This window comes from Choloepus didactylus, chromosome 19, assembly GCF_015220235.1.
Source record: "Choloepus didactylus isolate mChoDid1 chromosome 19, mChoDid1.pri, whole genome shotgun sequence".
Classification (NCBI taxonomy): Eukaryota; Metazoa; Chordata; class Mammalia; order Pilosa; family Megalonychidae; genus Choloepus; species Choloepus didactylus.
This window is the reverse complement of record NC_051325.1, coordinates 36,751,541-36,769,065: the sequence shown is the minus strand read 5'-3', so window position 1 is coordinate 36,769,065 and position 17,525 is coordinate 36,751,541. Positions and strand designations below refer to the sequence as shown.

The following is a 17,525-nucleotide window of genomic DNA, read 5'->3' as shown; positions in this document are numbered from 1 at the left end:
GCTTAGTCTGATACACTAACACATTTGCAAATAGTTCTAACACATGACAGAAAGCCCTGGGTAAAAAAATCAAACAATAAAAAGGAGAAATTGCTAAGAACAGGGAAAAATATATGCAAAGGATGGAAGAAAGTACTTCCAACAGAGGGGGGTTGGGGAAGCCTTTGTGAAGTAGATTGCTTTTGAGTTTTGTTTAAAGGCTTGTCAGGATTTGGAGATATGGAGGAAGAGCATCATTCTGGGAATGGTGAATTACAGCAAATAGTGCTTCTTTGACTGGTCTCTCACCTACCTTCCCTAAGTCTAAATGGTAGACATTCATTTAAAGGGTTTAAGATTGTTTTTATTTTCTTCACATTGTTCCACTCTCATAGATTACTTTGTGGTTTACTTTTCTGTAGGGAGAAGGCTGAACAGACCATCTGGAATCGTTTACATCAACTTAAAGCCCTGAAGACAAAACGGCTCCACTCCCGAGTGCCTCTGAGGATTGGGATTCTAGGTATCTGAAAATTTGCAGATTTTTTCAGTTTTAAGGCTTGGATTTCATGTGGCTTTATATGTTATATTTTCCTTTAGAGGCCAGATTTCCTGTGTGAAGAAATCTTATATGTCCCATGTAACTCTTGTGCTTAATGTCAGAGGCTACAGGATTACATGAGGTAAAGCTCATAAAAGGGCTTTTCATGGTGCCGCGAAAGAATAGATGCTCAGAAAGTGGTATTTCCTTTCTAAAGTCTAATGTAGCTTATGGGAGCTCTCAGTTATGGATAGGAAAGAATTTGAAGCCTGAAAGGGCAGCATGAATTTAGAATGTAGGCCCCTTTCACCTTTATTGAAACAAGCCCAAGTGAAGATCTAGGTATGCGCTGACCAATACAGTAGCCACTATCCACATGTGGCTATTTACATTTAAATTGGTTAAAATGAAATAGAATTAAAAATTTACTTCCTTAATCACACTAGCCACATTTCAAGTGCTCAGTAGCCACATATGACTAATGGTTACCATTTTGGACAACACAGATATAGAACATTTCTATCATCATAGAAAGTTCTTTTGGAAATCTTTGATCTAGATGGCTGTGAAGCATAAAGCTTATTTCAAAAATACTCTTTACCCTCCTGTTCCAGAATTTTGTTAATGTATTTAATCTTATGGAAAAAGACTGTGTCCATTGTGGGATAGTGTACTGGTTTGTATATATTATGTCCCCCAGAAGAAGCCATGTTTTTGATGTAGTCTTGGGGCAGACACATTAGTGGGGATTAAATCGGAACATTTGGATTGGGTTGTTTCCATGAAAATGCACCCCACCCAACTGTGGGTGATAACTCTGATTGGATAATTTCCATGGAGGTGTGGCCCCACCCATTCAGCATGGGCCTTGATTATACTGGAGCACTGTATAAGCAGAGACAGAAGGAGTGAGCTTGCTACAGCCAAGAGGGACTCTTTGAAGAATGCACAGAAGCTGAGAGAGTAGCTGCAGATGAGAGACAGTTTGAAGATGGCCGTTGAAAGCAGAATCTTGCTCTCGAGAAGCTAAGAGAGGACAAACCCCAAGAGCAACTAAGAGTGACAGTTTTGAGGAACTGCAGCCTAGAGAGGATGAGAACCAGAACTTCAAGCAGACGCCAGCCACATGCCTTCCCAGCTAACAGAGGTTTTCTGGACACCATTGGCCATCCTCCAGTGAAGGTACTCGATTGCTGATGCTTTACCTTGGATACTTTATGGCCTTAAGACTGTAACTGTGTAACCAGATAAACCCCCTTTTATAAAAGCCAATTCATTTCTGGTGTTTTGCATTCCAGCAGCATTGACAAACTAGAACAGATAGTTAAATTAATCTCTTGCAGTGATGGGTCAAAACACAGAGCTTGTCCAGTTACACAGATTAGCTGAAATGTTTTGTTCTGTTTCAATTCCTTATTTATAGAAACCCCTGGATATAAGTCTGTTCTGGTTTGCTAATGCTGCCATTATGCAAAATACCAGAAATGGATTGGCTTTTATAAAGGGGGCTTATTTGGTTACAAAGTTACAGTCTTAAGACCATAAAATGTCCAAAGTAAGGCATCAAGAACAGGGTACTTTCACTGAAGGATGACCATTGGCTTCTGGAAAACCTCTTGTTAGCTCAAAGGCACGTGGCTGGCGTCTGCTTGCTCCCAGGTTGCATTTCAAAATGGCCTTCTCCAAAATGTTGCTCTTGGGGTGTTTTGTCCTCTCTTAGCTGCAGCACCTCTTCAAAATGTCACTCTCAGTTTCTCTCTGGTTTCCCGCTGTTTGTGAGCTCTTTTTATAGGACTCCAGTGAACTAATCAAGACCCACCCTGAATGGGTAGGGCCACATTTCCATGGGAACATTCAATTAAGAGGTCACAACCTAATCAAAGTTGTCACTCACAGTTGGTGGGTCACATATCCATGGAAACACTCAATCAGAAGGTTCTAATCTATTCAACACTAATATGTCTGCCTCCACAAGATTGCATCAAAGAACATGTCGTTTTGGGGACATAATACATCCAAACCAGCACAAAGTTTATTAGGAATTTCAGAAATCCCAAGACTAATTTTTAAACAAAAGTTTTCAAAGGATGTTTGTAATATAATGGACTTTAAAATTGTATAGTCTTACTAATAATGTGGTAGTTTTGTGGGATATAAAAGATAACAGCAAAAATGTTTAATTCATTTCTTACAGGTTTTAATAAGTATCATGGGCAAAAAGGGAGAACAGGCATAAATGTAGTTATACATAAGTAATATTTTTTATAAGTGAGTTTCTGACACAAAATGTTTTTTATTTGTAGCGCCAAGTACCTTCCAATTGAAAAAAGAAGTGGTTCATATCTAGAAAGGTTTTTGGTTGGTGGTTTAAGTTTTTTCAGGCATTTAATTGAATTGCTCTGGAACTTTTTTCCTGTGGTTTTCTTGTGTAGAAGATGGAGGTTCTGGTGCTAATGGAATGCTTGTCAAATTTGAGGGATGATAGTGAACTCTTAGAGAAGTTTCCTGTGCCCTGGTCTCTTGTCCAAGCCCTGGTCTCTAATCCATGCTGGAGATGGTATATACTGAGAAGAAGCCATGAGACCAGATCTGTTTAGTATAGGTGCTTGTTTCTTTTCTCTCCCAGGGTGCATGGCAGAGAGGTTGAAGGAGGAGATCCTCGACAGGGAGAAAATGGTAGATCTTTTGGCAGGTCCTGATGCCTATCGGGACCTTCCCCGGCTGCTGGCTGTTGCTGAGTCAGGCCAGCAAGCTGCCAACGTGCTGCTCTCTCTGGACGAGACCTATGCCGATATCATGCCGGTGCAGACAAGCCCCAGTGCCACCTCTGCTTTTGTGTGAGTTGCTACCCAGGAGACAGGGAGTGAACCTCTCCTTTACTCTTTATTCTTGTTTGTAAAATAACATATTAATTTTATTACATTAAAAAAAGCATATAATACATGCACTTGGTACCAAATAGAAAAGACAAAAAATGGTATAGTGTAAAATTCTGTCACACTCCTCATCCCTAGTCTTGTAGGCCACCTCTTAGAGACAGCCACGTTTCTTCTATAATCCTATCAGAAATATTTTTTACATATGTACTTATATACCCCTATGGGTTCTTCCCTAACTTTCCTTTTTTTTATACAAATGATACTATATGTTTCTCTGCCTTTATTTTTTCAGTTGAGAAAATATCTTGGCCTTTCTGATCTAAGGTAAAAAAATTCTGATTATAAAATAGTTCATAATTTTTGAAGAATATGTGCAAAAGATAGAAAAGTATGAAGAATAGAACAAGAATTACTTATACTCCCATCATCTAGGGATAGCCACTATTATAATTTTGTTGTATATCATTTCCTGTCCTTTTCCTTTGTGTTTGTGTGTGTGTCTATAAAAATTGGCTCTTGATATACTTAGTTTTGTAACCTTTTCTTACTTAATATGGTGAACACTTATTATTTCATTAAATTTTCTATAATAGAAGTAAGCAAATGGCCTACTGTTTTTTGGAATACACTGTGCTCATTTGTTTTTGTGTTGTCTGTGATGCTTTCACCACTACAACAACAGAGTTGAGTATTTGTGACAGATTGTATGGCCTGCACAGCCTAAAATATTTACTATCTAGTCCTTTACAGAAAAAAGTTTGCCAAACTTTGTTCATTTTAATGGCTCTCCAATACTCTCTTGTTGGATGCTTAATAAAAATAACAGCTATTGTTTATTAAACAGTTCTTCATGAACATCCTTGGTACATATCCATTAAGATAAACTTAAGTTTTTCATATTCAGGATGCAAAGGGAAGAGAGTGATTTAATTTAGATACCTAGAATTGGGTCATAAAGGGGGAATGCGTGTGTTTTAAATCCAAGGTCTCCTTCCTTTCCACACACACTTTTTATTGTATTTGTATTTTTCTGGTTCTGGATGTAAGAAGTTCAAACATTATATACATGTAAACAGTCGAAAGGCAAAGTGTGATGTGGTAAGTCTGTACCCCATCCCGTCACCTCTGTGCTCCCTCAGGGTAACCTCTCTCCTCCAGTTACAGTTGGTTTATATCCTGTGATTAGATCTCAGTTTTGTTTTTTTTTTTTAATTATATTCAGTTTTATTGAAATATATTCACATAATATACATTCATCCATGGTATACAATCAGCTGTTCATAGTACTATCATACAGTCATGCATTCATCACCTCAGTCTATTTTACATTTTCCTTACATCAAAAAGAATCAGAATAAGAATAAAAAATAAAAGTAAAAAGAAACACCCAAATCATCCCCCCATCATCCCACCCTGTTTTTCATTCACATTTTGTCCCCATTTTTCTACTGATCCATCCATACACTAGATAAAGGGAGCGTGAGCCACAAGATTTTCACATAGATTTCAGTTTTTAAAGATAAAAAAATGTCTGCTTTAGTGCTTTTTGGATCCAGATTGGTCCGGTGTGAGTGTGGCACCAAGAGGATTCAGTACTAAAGAATAATGGCAAGGGAAATGTGACCTGCTTCTGGGGTTGGACCAAGATACCCTGTTCCTGCTAAAGTACCTCCCTCTTTCCCTGCTAGGTCAATCATGCGAGGTTGTGACAACATGTGTAGCTATTGCATCGTTCCTTTCACACGTGGCCGGGAGAGGAGTCGGCCTGTTGCCTCCATTCTAGAGGAAGTGAGGAAACTTTCTGAACAGGTGAAAAGTTCTTCAGGCTTTATTCCTGTGAGCATGTTTGTGGGAGGATGAGGACAAACTTTCTAGGTTTACAGCCTATGTTATCTTTCTAAGCTGCATAAGTTAGGATCATGCCTGGCCTGAAAGAAATACCTAGGTGTATACTTTTTGTTTGTGGCCCATATATTACAGGCAGATCCACTGTGAAGTTTGCCTTGGTGGCAGCACAGTAGTATAAAAAGAGCATGGGCTTAGAGTCATGACCAGCTGTAAATTCTGGCCCCATCATTCTCTGACCTGGTGTCCTGGCAAAAGTTAGATAACTGTGTTCTCCTAAGGACATTTTCCCATTTATCAAAAGAGGATAAAATAATACCTTCCTGGCAGGATTATTGGAAGTATTAGAGGAAATGTTGTTAAACTGTTTGTCTATAGTATGTTTTCAGGGAGTGATTTATTAGTCTGGTTGTTTTAGGGAACCCCCCCCCCCCCAAGTCACTGAGCCAGCTTACTACTTAGTTGAGAGACAGAGACTAGGTGAGGGGACTGAGTCAGATCAGAGGTCAGAGGGGAGAGGTCTGCTTCTCTTTCTCCTCCCAGGAGCTGGCTCCTCAGCTCTTGAGGGAGGTGTTTCCCTAAACCCAGGCCTTGTCTCAGGCTATGCTCAAGAGGTCAGTAGGCTGGGATATGGAGGTTTTCTTCCACAGGGATCTCCCTGTTCCATACTGTTTGACTCAGGGATCATTGGAGAGGACAACACTAACCTTAGCTCTAATTTGAAGTCAGTAGTTTGCCTTCATTCTCAACCTCTGGCAGTACTGTTTTCTCTACTTTTATCCCCAGATTTCAGTTTCCTGATTTGGTCTCTGGCTACTTATAACTGTTCTCTATATCCCCCCATCCAAAGTGTTTCTTCGTCTAAAGTTGTCTCCTTTTTCTCTCCTTTTAGCTCCCCTGCAATACTAACGCTCATTCCTTTAGGATAGAGACATTCTGTTTAAATAGATTGAAATAGTGACAAAAATTCCCTAGCCCTTCTAGGAACAAAATATGGTATGTGTGTGTATGTGTGTATATATGTGTGTGTGTGTGTGTATACACACACATGCGTGCGCGCATGCAGTGGAGTATTATTCAGCCATAAAAAGGAATGAAGTTCTGATACATGTTGCAACATGGATCAACCTTGAAGACATCATGCTAGGTTAAATAAGCAGGCACAAAATGACAGATATTGTGTGATTCCACTTATATGAAATATCTAGAATAGGCAAATTCATAGAGACAGAAGTTGATTAGAGATTACCAGGTGCTGAGGAGTGGGGTGAATGGGGAGTTATTGCTTACTGAGCGATCAGACAATTGTCTTATAGAATGTCCCATATTCTGGGTTTGTCTGATTGTTTCCTCAATACATTCTCTTGAATTTTGGTAAACTGGAATTTAGATGTAAAAGCTTGGTTTGATTTAGGTTAAATATTTTGGAAGAATACTCCGTAGGCGAGAAATATATAACATTCAATTGACAGAATATATCCTAAATTAATTATCATTATTGAACATTGAGTTTGCTTCCAGTTTTTCTCTATTTAAATAATGCTTTTGAAATTATTTTTTACACAAGATTTTTTTCTGAATTTCAATTTTTTAGACAAGATGTCTATGCAGGACATATTTATGGATGGCTCTTGGTAGATTCAGCTAATTACTAAATTACCGTTTAGTCTTGAAGCTACGAAGCAAGTTTTTAAATTGTCCCCAATATATTTATTTTCCCTTTTTCAGGGTCTGAAAGAAGTGACGCTCCTTGGTCAAAATGTTAATAGTTTTCGGGACAATTCAGAAATCCAGTTCAACAATACAGTGTCCACCAACCTCAGCCGTGGCTTCACCACTAACTATAAAACCAAGCAAGGGGGTCTTCGTTTTGCTCACCTTTTAGATCAGGTCTCCAGAGTAGATCCTGAAATGAGGATCCGTTTCACCTCTCCCCACCCCAAGGACTTTCCTGATGAGGTAAGTATCAACAGCTAATTATGACAAACTGATATCAGTATCCTTAGAGCAGCCAAAGGCTGGAACCAGTAGGGATGCAGCAGAGACCTTGAATCCTGCTTGGGGGATCCTATGGTGTATTGCTATATCCCCCTCTGAATCCATTGGCCCTTTGGAACGAACGATAAAGTCAACCAAAGTGGGGGTGGAGACAGGAGTGATATTGAACTGAAGGTTAAGACCACCTATGGGACAAGGAGGGCTGAGCAGAGGTTTTATTAGAGGGTGGCAGCTGATAGTGATAGTGGTGGTAATGGTGTGTGGTGAGAACAGGAAGGAAGGTGGTGTGATACAATCAGAAACAGCCCAGACTTGGGCTTCAGACAGACCTGGGTTCAAATCCCAACTCTTACTGTTTTTCCAGTAGATGTGGAATCTCATAAGTTGTTCATCTTCATCTGTAAAATGGGGTTAATAATTGTCTCCTGCTTAGGGTTGTTGTGAAATAAATATAATGTATCCTAGGTACTTAGCACAGTGTCAGGCATGTAGTATATAACCCACATGTGATACTTTTTTTTTTTGCAGATATTTTGTTTTGATGAAATTTCTGTTCAAATCTTTTGCCTCCACCCCCATCTTTTTTTTCCACCTGGATTATTTGTCTTTTTATTGAGTTGCTAAAGTTATTTATATATTTTTTTATATAAATCCTTTGTCATATATGTTTTAAAGTTTTTCTCTTAGTTTATTTGTTGATCTTATCTTTTAAAGAACAGAAGGTGTTAAATTTGATGAAGTCCAATTTATGAATTGTTTTCTTTTATGGTTAGTGCTTTTTGTGTCCTAAGAAATCTTTGAAAATCTGAGGAAATCAGGAAATTCCTGGGACAGAGAGAGTGGCTTGAACAAAAGTAAGGGTTTTGGGTAGGGTAATTCTTATGTTTGGTTTTATCATTTTCTGAATTACTTAAAATTTAACCCTGTAGGAGAAACTTGGGTGGTATTTCTTTTGGCAGGATTTTTTGTTGAGACTTTGATGACTTGTAATGTGTTCTATTTGATCAGGTTCTGCAACTGATTCATGAGAGAGACAACATCTGTAAACAGATCCATCTGCCTGCCCAGAGTGGAAGCAGCCGTGTATTGGAGGCCATGCGTCGGGGGTAAAACTTGATTGGGGTCAGGGGCATTCCATATCTTTCCATGTTCCTTAATGACCAAACAGTGTCTGTTTTTGCTTTACATAGTCCAGTGTGTGGCACATAGTAGCTGCTCAATAAATATTTATTGTGTTAGATAACCTGTGGTACTGGAACTTGCTTATACTCACTCCATAAGTTTAGTCCAAGGACTGGCTCAGTCATTTTATTTGATTAGCATGTTTTTTATTAATCATCTACAGTGTTGCATGCTCTGTTTGAAATTTTAATCCTTTAACTTTTAACATTAAAGTTTTTTAGGTCTTGGAATTTATGTGTAGCTGTATGTGTTTACTTAGTTTGGGAATAATAAGTAATGCAGAGATAATGTCTGAGAGGGGAATGTGGCCCATGGCGAGCTATATGGAACTAGTGCTTTGCCTTGTTTTCCATGTTGGCAAACAGTTTTAGAGATCCTCTTAAATGTTTAATATATGTTGATTTATTAATTAAATTAAAAAGGCAGTTTAAAATAATTTATGAACCTGAACTAAAAATAGGCTCTAGATTAGATTACTGTACAGAATTGGATCAAAAAGTCCCTGTTGGATACTTTAATCTATTCTTGTAATGTTCCATGTGGATGAGCAGCGATTACATGTGGGTATTCACAGTGCTATCTTTTTATAGCACTTGCTTAAAGAAGTTTAGTTGTGCTAGGCCTTTTCTTTTTGTCCTTCATTGCAGATATTCAAGAGAAGCTTATGTGGAGTTGGTTCACCATATCAGAGATTCTATTCCAGGTACATTTAAGTAATATATTTTGCCAAGTACGCTACTCTACTAGTGACCATAGTCTTCTTGCTTAGATACGGGCATCCGCCAATACCTTGGCAGTTCCCCATGATACCGTTTTACATATCTTTTGTTCCTCCTCACTTTTCTCTATTTCTCTTTCCTTCTAATTATTTCTTTTACAGCTTTCTGATTTTTAATGTCCTGGTCCTGCTAGAAATAGTCACAGGTGTGGCCCAGCTTGTGGCTTCAAGGCTAGAGAGATTCCTTTTTTATAGTCTTTGTGCCTCTGAATATGTGCGAGGAGACCTTTTTCTTTGTAATAGGCTGGCAGAGTTATGGTCTAAATTAGTTTTGATTTGAGGGCAATTGATACCTTTTAAAATGTGTACTTTTTCTAACTATCGTTTTGGCATCTTATTACTATAAATTTTAGAGATTAATTCCTTTGCTAGTGTTTTAACCCTTACTTACTCCCTTTTCTTTCCCCCCTTCCTCCTAATAATTCTGTAATCTTTGGTTAGATTTGGTTGACAGTGTACATTTTTTCCCAAATTTCTAATTATTGTAACTTGTATTATGCATAATACAGGGTAGTGTGGAGGCTAGGTGCACTGGCTTTGGATTGAGCTTCTTCGTTACAGGCTGTGTGACCTGGACAAGACACTTCACTTTTCTGGTCCTCAGTTTCCTCATCTATAAAATGGAGTTAATAATACTTACTAAATTGGATTTTTGGGATAATTAAATAGATTAAATAGGTAGTGAAGTCTGGTACATAGTAAGTATTTAGTAACTGGTAGTTATTGTTACTCCTGTCTTAAATGAGCATTCAATTTAAAACTTTAAATTCAAAAGTATGTGTTTATGTGAGGTATAGCAAGGTTTTCACTAGTAAAAGCTGGACTAGTTTGAAATTGTGGTTTTCTATTCTGTTCCTAACTCTAGCATTTGAAGTTAATGCACCTTTTCTTGTGCCCAAGGGCATGTAGACTGAGAAGCCTGGCTCTAGCTGGGAAAATTGTATCTAAGCAGGCCTATCTCACCTTGCTCTGTAATGACTTCTGTTTTACTTGCACATGGGCTGAATAGTCCCAGGAAAGGTGTTACAGTCCTTTTCCTCCCTCTGTAAGCTGTGGTAACCGATTGTCCTTTGTTATGTGTGGCAGGTGTGAGCCTCAGCAGTGATTTCATTGCTGGTTTTTGTGGTGAGACAGAGGAAGATCACCTCCAGACAGTGTCATTGCTTCGGGAAGTTCGGTACAACATGGGCTTTCTCTTTGCCTACAGCATGAGACAGGTGAGCCCTGGGATGGGGCAGTTGCTGCTTCTCCACTGGGACTGACATTAATCCTGACCAATTTGGGGTCATTGTAGACAGCAAGACAGAAAAGTGCGTCAGCAGGGCAGTGCTTGAGAAAACACGAGAATCTTACCATCCACTTCTTTTTCCTTTTTCTAACCAATTCTGTCTACTGTTTGACACAGTTCAGAAATTTGAGATGAAAAAAATTTGTGCCAATATTCCTGTTCATTTGAATATTTCAATTATGTTTAGGCTATTTAGAATTTGAATGTTGAGGGAAGACTTTTTTTCTCTACCAGAAACTAAAATTGTTTCTAACATGCAGAACTTCTCTTTAGCCTACAGGTGTGATTTGTTTAAACAGAGATCTCTTGCCATTTTCCCAGCCATCCTTAGCTACGTTTATTTTTAGTTTCAATTTTCCTAGGCCAAGTGTACCCACTGATAGCACTTGGAGTTTCTCCTGTAACACAGATTCCCAGGAAAATGAAACAGAAGATTAGGAGGGAGAGAGGGAGAGTAATGCATATTTCCTGCAGAGAGGGGATAGTCCTGAGTCTGCTGTCATTTTCTTGTTGGTAGGGATGGATTTGCATTGGTTACTCCTCATCCTCCCAGTCACTTTGGGGGTAGCATGCTCATTTCTGGGCTGGAGGCTGAGGGGTTCCTGTGGCCATGGGGCTTAGGAAAGCTGCCTGACACATGACTGAACCCATGACCTTAGCCTCACTGTCACTGAGCTGCCATCAACCAAGCTAATACTTTTCTTTTAACGCCCACTGTCCAGTGTTCTGTAGGCAGTGTAAGGCCATTTTGAATATTGGTATCTCTTTCACAGAATTTTTTCAAGGATCAAGTTTCAAAGTTGCTGTTGGGTTCCATTATACTCTTTTCCATGGACATCCCAAATATGCATTTGAAACAGTTTATAATGCTAGGGTTGTGAGATTGGTTTTCATCCTGTGGTGGACCTGTGGGCATTGAATATGGATGTTCACTTTGGAACCTAATCCCTAGGTTAAGGTTAACATTACAGAGACTTAAGTAGCCTAGGAATAAGAACAAGGGTCAGATTGTGGCTCTGCCACTTATTAGCTGTGCTACCTTGGGCAAGGTCCTTGGTTTCCTACCTGTGATATGGGGATGAACCTCATAAGGTTGTTTTGAGGATTAAATAAGATAATAAACATAAAGCACTTAGAATAGTGCCTTGCACATAGTAAGTGCACAATAGAAGTAAGTTGTTTTTGTTAATAAGAATGAAGTAAACTTGCAAATATTTTAGGATTCTCTTTTTTTGTGTGTGTGGATTTAGTAGTTCTCTCAAAGGCAGATTGATTTGAACGTCCAGAGTTCTATCTATACATTCCTTTTATTCTACACTTTTGTCCAGCTTGTGTATATACAGATCTCTATATAAATATATGCACACACTAGTTTTGGATGACTTAAGGGATTTTCAAGAGAAAGTTTTCTTTTTTTTGGACTATGTAATACACGTTCATGGAATAATATTTGAAAGGTCAAATTGGTATGCAGTGAAAAGTAGTTCTTCTTCCTATGCTGCCTAGTTTCTCATTTCCTTTCCTGAAGGCAAACGGTCTTTGCAATTTCTTGTATAACCTTCCAAAGATATTTCATGTATTCATAAACATATATATTCTTTCAATGCCACAGGTATCACATACATGTTGATGTGTACCTTATTTCAGTTAGGAGTGTATATCGGGGAGCAATCCATATCAGTACTTATAGAGCTACCTCACTTTTTTAGACAAGTGCATTGTATTCCATTGTATATGAATAAATCATAATTTATGATTATATACTGATAGACATTTAAGGTGTTTTTGAATCTTGTTTCTTTATAAGTGGTGCTGCAGTGAGTGCCCTAGTACAAGTATAATCTTAGGATAAATGTCAAGTGTGCATTTGAATCTATGATTTTCATTTCATGTGCTGAATTTAGAATTTAACCTTTGCAAAAATGTGACTCCAGTCTAGAGTCTTCTTTTTCTCTTGGGATGTTCCTGGAGCCAGAAACTTCCCTTGGTATGGCTTGAATCTCTGTAGATGTGTTTGTAACTTGCAGGTGAATTGAACATGGTTCCCCTCTGTACCTCAAGGATGGATTCTATAAATGCTTGGTAACCATCTCTTTTTTTTTTTTAATAGAAAACACGGGCATATCATAGGCTAAAGGACAATGTCCCAGAAGAGGTAAAATTAAGGCGTTTGGAGGAACTCATTACTGTCTTCAGAGAAGAGGCAACAAAAACCAACAAGGCTTCTGTGGGCTGTGCCCAGCTGGTGCTGGTGGAGGGGGTGAGGCCATATGTATATGTATTTTTTTGTTTGTTGTTTGTTTTTTAGAACATAGTTGTCTTTCCATTTGATTTCTTTTATCAGCATTTTGTAATTTGCAGCATGAATACTTTACATCTAAGTATTTCATTTTTTTTGAGCAATTGTAAATGGTTATTGTATTTTAAATTTTGGTGTCCAAATGTTCAGTGTTATTATATAGAAATACAGTTGATTTTTGTATGTCTGTCTTGTACCATGTGATGTGCTGAACTCACTAAATAGTTCTAGGAGTTTTTTTGTACTTTCTTTGAGATGTTCCACATAAATAGTCATGTCATCTTGTTTTTCCTTCCTTCCTGATGTTCCTTTCTGTTTAAAGACCTTCCTTTTGTCACTCTTTAGGGTAGGTCTGCTGGCAGCAAGCTCTCTCTTTTCTTAAGAGAATGTCTTGCTTTATCTTTCATCCTTGAAGGATATTTTCACTGGTATAGAACTCTGGGTTGACAATTATTTTCTTTCGGCTCTTAAAAAATATAGCACATCCTTCTGGCCTCTGTGGTTTCTGATGAGAAATCCTCTGATATTGGATTTTTTCCCTTATTGGTAAGGTATTGTTTCTCTCTGGCGCTTTCAAGAATTTTTCATAATCTTTAGTTTTCAGAAGTTTGACTATAATGTGTCTTGGTATGAATTTATTTGGATTTATCCTATTTAGAGTTTATTTCTTTTGAGCCATTGTATCTTTGAGTAATTTTTCAGTCTTGCCCTCTTTCTCTTCTTCTTCTGTGACTCCAATGACACAAATGTTAGATCCTTTGTTATAGTCCCACAGGTCTCTGAGGTACTGTTCATTTTTTTTCAGTCTGTATTCTGTCGCTTGTTCAGATTGGGTAATTTCTATTGTTCTGTCTTCCAGTTCACTGATTATTTCAGAGTCTTCTTATGTTTGTTTTACATATAATATCCAGGGTCTTTAGTTGTACTTAGTGGGAGGAATAGGGAAAAGTATGTCTGTTCTATCTTCCTAAAAGTGGAATCATATGTATATTTTAAAAATCAATCTGTGTGTTTGTCTTCAATTCTTTTTGCCACACTTTCTTAGAAATATACAGCATTTCAGGAAGTTTGGGGTTCCTGTAGGCTTCTAGGGTCAAGCCTGAGAACCTAGCCATCATTTAGAGTACTAAACAGAAAGGATAAGGAATCAGTTTGGGAACCTGACCTTTTTTAAAGCTGCATGTTGCAACCAGTGCAGAAGAGGGGAAAGAGAGAGAAAGGGCCATTTCTGTGATTCCTCCCAAGTCCTGATTTGAAAAGGAGAGTACTGCTTCATGCCTTAGAATATGACAGCATCAAAGCAACCAATTTCCTGGTATTTGTGTTTGTTAGGATTCTCTGATAGTGACTAACAAAAATCTGTTCAAGCTAGTTAGCCTAAGCCAAAAATAAGTTTTTTTTTACAAGTCTTCAGGGGTGTCCCTTGGAGCCCAAGGGCAGGAATATAGCCAGGTGTCTGGAAGAGACTGCACCTGGCCTGGGAAGCCCTTGAGATTCATACTTTCTTGTCTTCTCCATAGACCAGTTTTCCCTGCTTCTCCATCTGTGTGGCAGAGTGCAGTCATCCCATAGCTCCTGTGTTTCCATGTTATAGTTCCAGGTATTGATAGACCAAACTTCACAGGAAATTAAAATTTTCAGGAGGGGGAACCTGATTGGCCCAGCTTGGGTTAGAGATCCTCTTGTGGTCCACTTAGCCTTGGCCAGGGGAAAGGGTAAATGGTACAGCAGTGGCTGATGGATGGTGATGTTTAGCTGGTGAAATACCCCAAAAGGTGTCTGTTTCAATAAATGCTTTGTAATTTAGTGTGTCAGCTGTGATTGTGGAGATCTGTCCGTGTTCATGTCTACATTTTACCCAGTAGGAATTAAATCTTACTATTCCTAGCTCTCCTTACACAGGGTCTGGCACAGCATAATGTATCTGTCTTTTGAATGTATGAATAAGTACTCAAAGGTTATTATTATTTTTTAATACAGTTTTATTGAGATATATTCACATACCCTACAGTCATCCACAGTGTACAGTCAGTTATTTACAGTACCATCCAATAGTTGTGCATTCATCACCAGAATAAATTTTTGAACATTTTCCTTGTCAAAGGTTATTAATCTGTGCCCATGCCTTCATCAGTTCCAAGGAGAGCACATGGTAATTAAATGAACCAAAGCAAGGTTCTTTCTTATACATCCAATGTAAGCTATTACTCACTTGGGGCTAGAGAAAAAATGGATTTTTCAAAGCTCACAGTTGGAGAAAGTCTCTTGGAGGAGTCTTTCTTTCCTCCAGTCATGGCAAGTCCAGAATGCTAGTCTGAAACCTAAAACACCAGGTTGTCGTATCAAGAGTGGCAGAGATGACGGTGATAATCCATGTATCCTGCCGCTAACCATGCACTTTACAGTAATTAGCACATTGAGTCTGCACCACAGTCTTTGAAGGTAGGTGCTGTTATTAGCCCCCTTTTGCAGATGAAGAAACTGAGGCTCAGAGAAGTAGGGTAATTTCCTGAAGGTTACACAGCTAGTAAGTGGCAGAGCCAGAATTTGACCCAGGCTCATCTCACTCTGGGTCCTTGTTTTCTTTCTAAATTATGGAGAGTTTTAAATATATATAGATGTAGAAAGAATAGCATAATGAATGTTCACATTCACATACCCATTAGCCAACCTCAAAAACTGTCAATACATGATTAATCTTATTTCATCTCTGCTGTCCCCAGTGGGTTATTTGGAAGCAAATACAAGACATCATATTGTTTAAGCAGTAAATACTTTAGTATGTGTTCTTAAAAAATAAGGACTCTTTAAAAAAAATATGAATACAATGCCATATGACATCTAAATAACTGACAATAATTTCTTAATATTATCAAATATCTAGTCAGTATTCCAATTTCCCTGTTTGTTTCTAATGTTCTTTTTGTGGGTTTATGGAACAATCATGCATAAAATACAGAATTCCCATATACCACCCTATTATTAAACCTTTGCATTGGCGTGGAACATTTGTTACAATTGATGATAGCCCATTTTTTTAATTGTACTATTGACTATAGTCCAGAGTTTACCTTAGGTTTCCTTGTTTGTGTAGTGTAGTTCCATGGAATTTTTTTTTAAAATTTTTATTCTATTATGATATATGCAATCTAATATTCCTATTCACATTAAGATATATATTTTAGTGTTGTTAATTACGTTTACAGTGTTGTGCTACCATCACCACCATCCATTACCAACACATTTCCATAATTCCAAATAGGAACCCTGTGCATTTGAAGACTTAACTTTACATTCCCTGTCTCCACCCTATCCCTTGGTAACCTATATTCTGGATTCTGACTCTATTGAGTTTGCTTATTCTAAATTACTTCAAATCAGTGAGATCATACAGTATTTGTTCTTTTATGTCTGGCTTATTTCACCTCATGTGATGTCTTCAAAGTTCACCCATGTTGTCACATGTATCAGGATTTCATTCATTTTTATGACTGAATAATATTCCATCATGTGTATACACTACTTTTGGTTTATCCATTCTTCGGTTGATGGACTCTTGGATTGCCTCCATCTTTTGGCAATTGTGAATAATGCTGCTATGAACATCAATGTGTAAATATCTGTTCAAGTCCCTGATTTCAGTTCTTTTGGGTATATACCTAGTAGTGGGATTCCCGGGTTATATGGTAGTTCTATACCTAGTTTTCTGAGAAACTGCTAAACTGTCTTCCATAGTAGCTGCACCATTTTAGATTCCCACCAGCAATGAATAAGTGTTCCTATTTCTCTGCATCCTTTCCAACACTTGTAATTTTCTATTGTTGTTGTTTTTTAATAGCAGCCTTTAGGATGTGAAATAGTACCACATTGTGATTTTGATTTACATTTCCTTGATGGCTAGTGATGTTGAGCATCTTTTCATGTGCTTTCTGGCTGTTTGCATAGCTTTTTGGAGAGATGTTTATTCAAGTCTTTTGCTCATTTTAGAAATTGGATTGTCTTTTTCTTAAGTTGAAATATTTCTTTATATATTCTGGTTAATAAACCTTTAACAGATATGTGGTTACCAAATACCATTGTGTAAGTTGTTTTATTTTCATGATAATGTCCTTTGAGGCACAAAAGTTCTTAATTTTGATTAGGTTCCACTTATCTATTTTTTTCTTTAGTTGCTTGTGCTTTGGGTGTAAAGTCTAAGAAACCGTTGCCTAATGCAAGGTCCTGAAGATGCTTCCTTATATGATCTTCTAGGAGTTTGATCGCTCTGGTTCTTATATTTAGATGTGTCTTTGATCCATTTTCAGTGTGAGGTCCTCTTTCTTTTTTTTTTTTTTGCAAATGGAGTACCAGTTTTCCCAGAACCATTTGTTGAAGAGACTATTCTTTTCCAGTTGAGTGGTCTTCGACTCCTTGTCAAAAACCGGTTGGCTGTAAATGTGAAGGTTGATTTCTGAACTCTCAGTTTGATTCTGTTGGTCTATATGTCTGTCTTTGTGAGTGTGTTTTAAAGAAATTTTTAAAAATAGAAAAAAATCTTTAATGTTTACCCACTTATTTACTGTTTCTGGCTTTCTTTCTTTGTGTACATTCAAGTTTCTATCTGGTGTCATTTTCTTTGTGTATAAAAAACTTCCTTTAACATTTCTTGTAATGCAGGGGTTTTGGCAATGAATTCTCTCAGCTTTTGTTTATCTGAAAAAATATTTTATCTTCATTTTTTAAAATATGTTTTTGTT

At 37.7% G+C, this 17,525-nt stretch overlaps 1 protein-coding gene across 5 annotated transcripts in view; it reads left to right on the top strand.

The window, feature by feature from the left end:
• Nucleotides 1–17,525, top strand: part of CDK5RAP1 (CDK5 regulatory subunit associated protein 1) — a 44,983-nt gene that overhangs the window by 8,802 nt on the left and 18,656 nt on the right. For all 5 annotated transcript variants that reach the window (XR_005213153.1, XR_005213154.1, XM_037811986.1 and 2 more), the window contains exons 5-12: nt 402–502; nt 3,147–3,357; nt 5,088–5,208; nt 6,973–7,203; nt 8,251–8,348; nt 9,072–9,127; nt 10,289–10,419; nt 12,601–12,750. Coding sequence is in view for 3 of the 5 variants with exons in the window: in XM_037811986.1 (XP_037667914.1) it covers nt 402–502; nt 3,147–3,357; nt 5,088–5,208; nt 6,973–7,203; nt 8,251–8,348; nt 9,072–9,127; nt 10,289–10,419; nt 12,601–12,750 (1,099 nt within the window). In the remaining 2 variants the exon portion in view is untranslated. The remainder of the gene's footprint in view (nt 1–401; nt 503–3,146; nt 3,358–5,087; nt 5,209–6,972; nt 7,204–8,250; nt 8,349–9,071; nt 9,128–10,288; nt 10,420–12,600; nt 12,751–17,525) is intronic.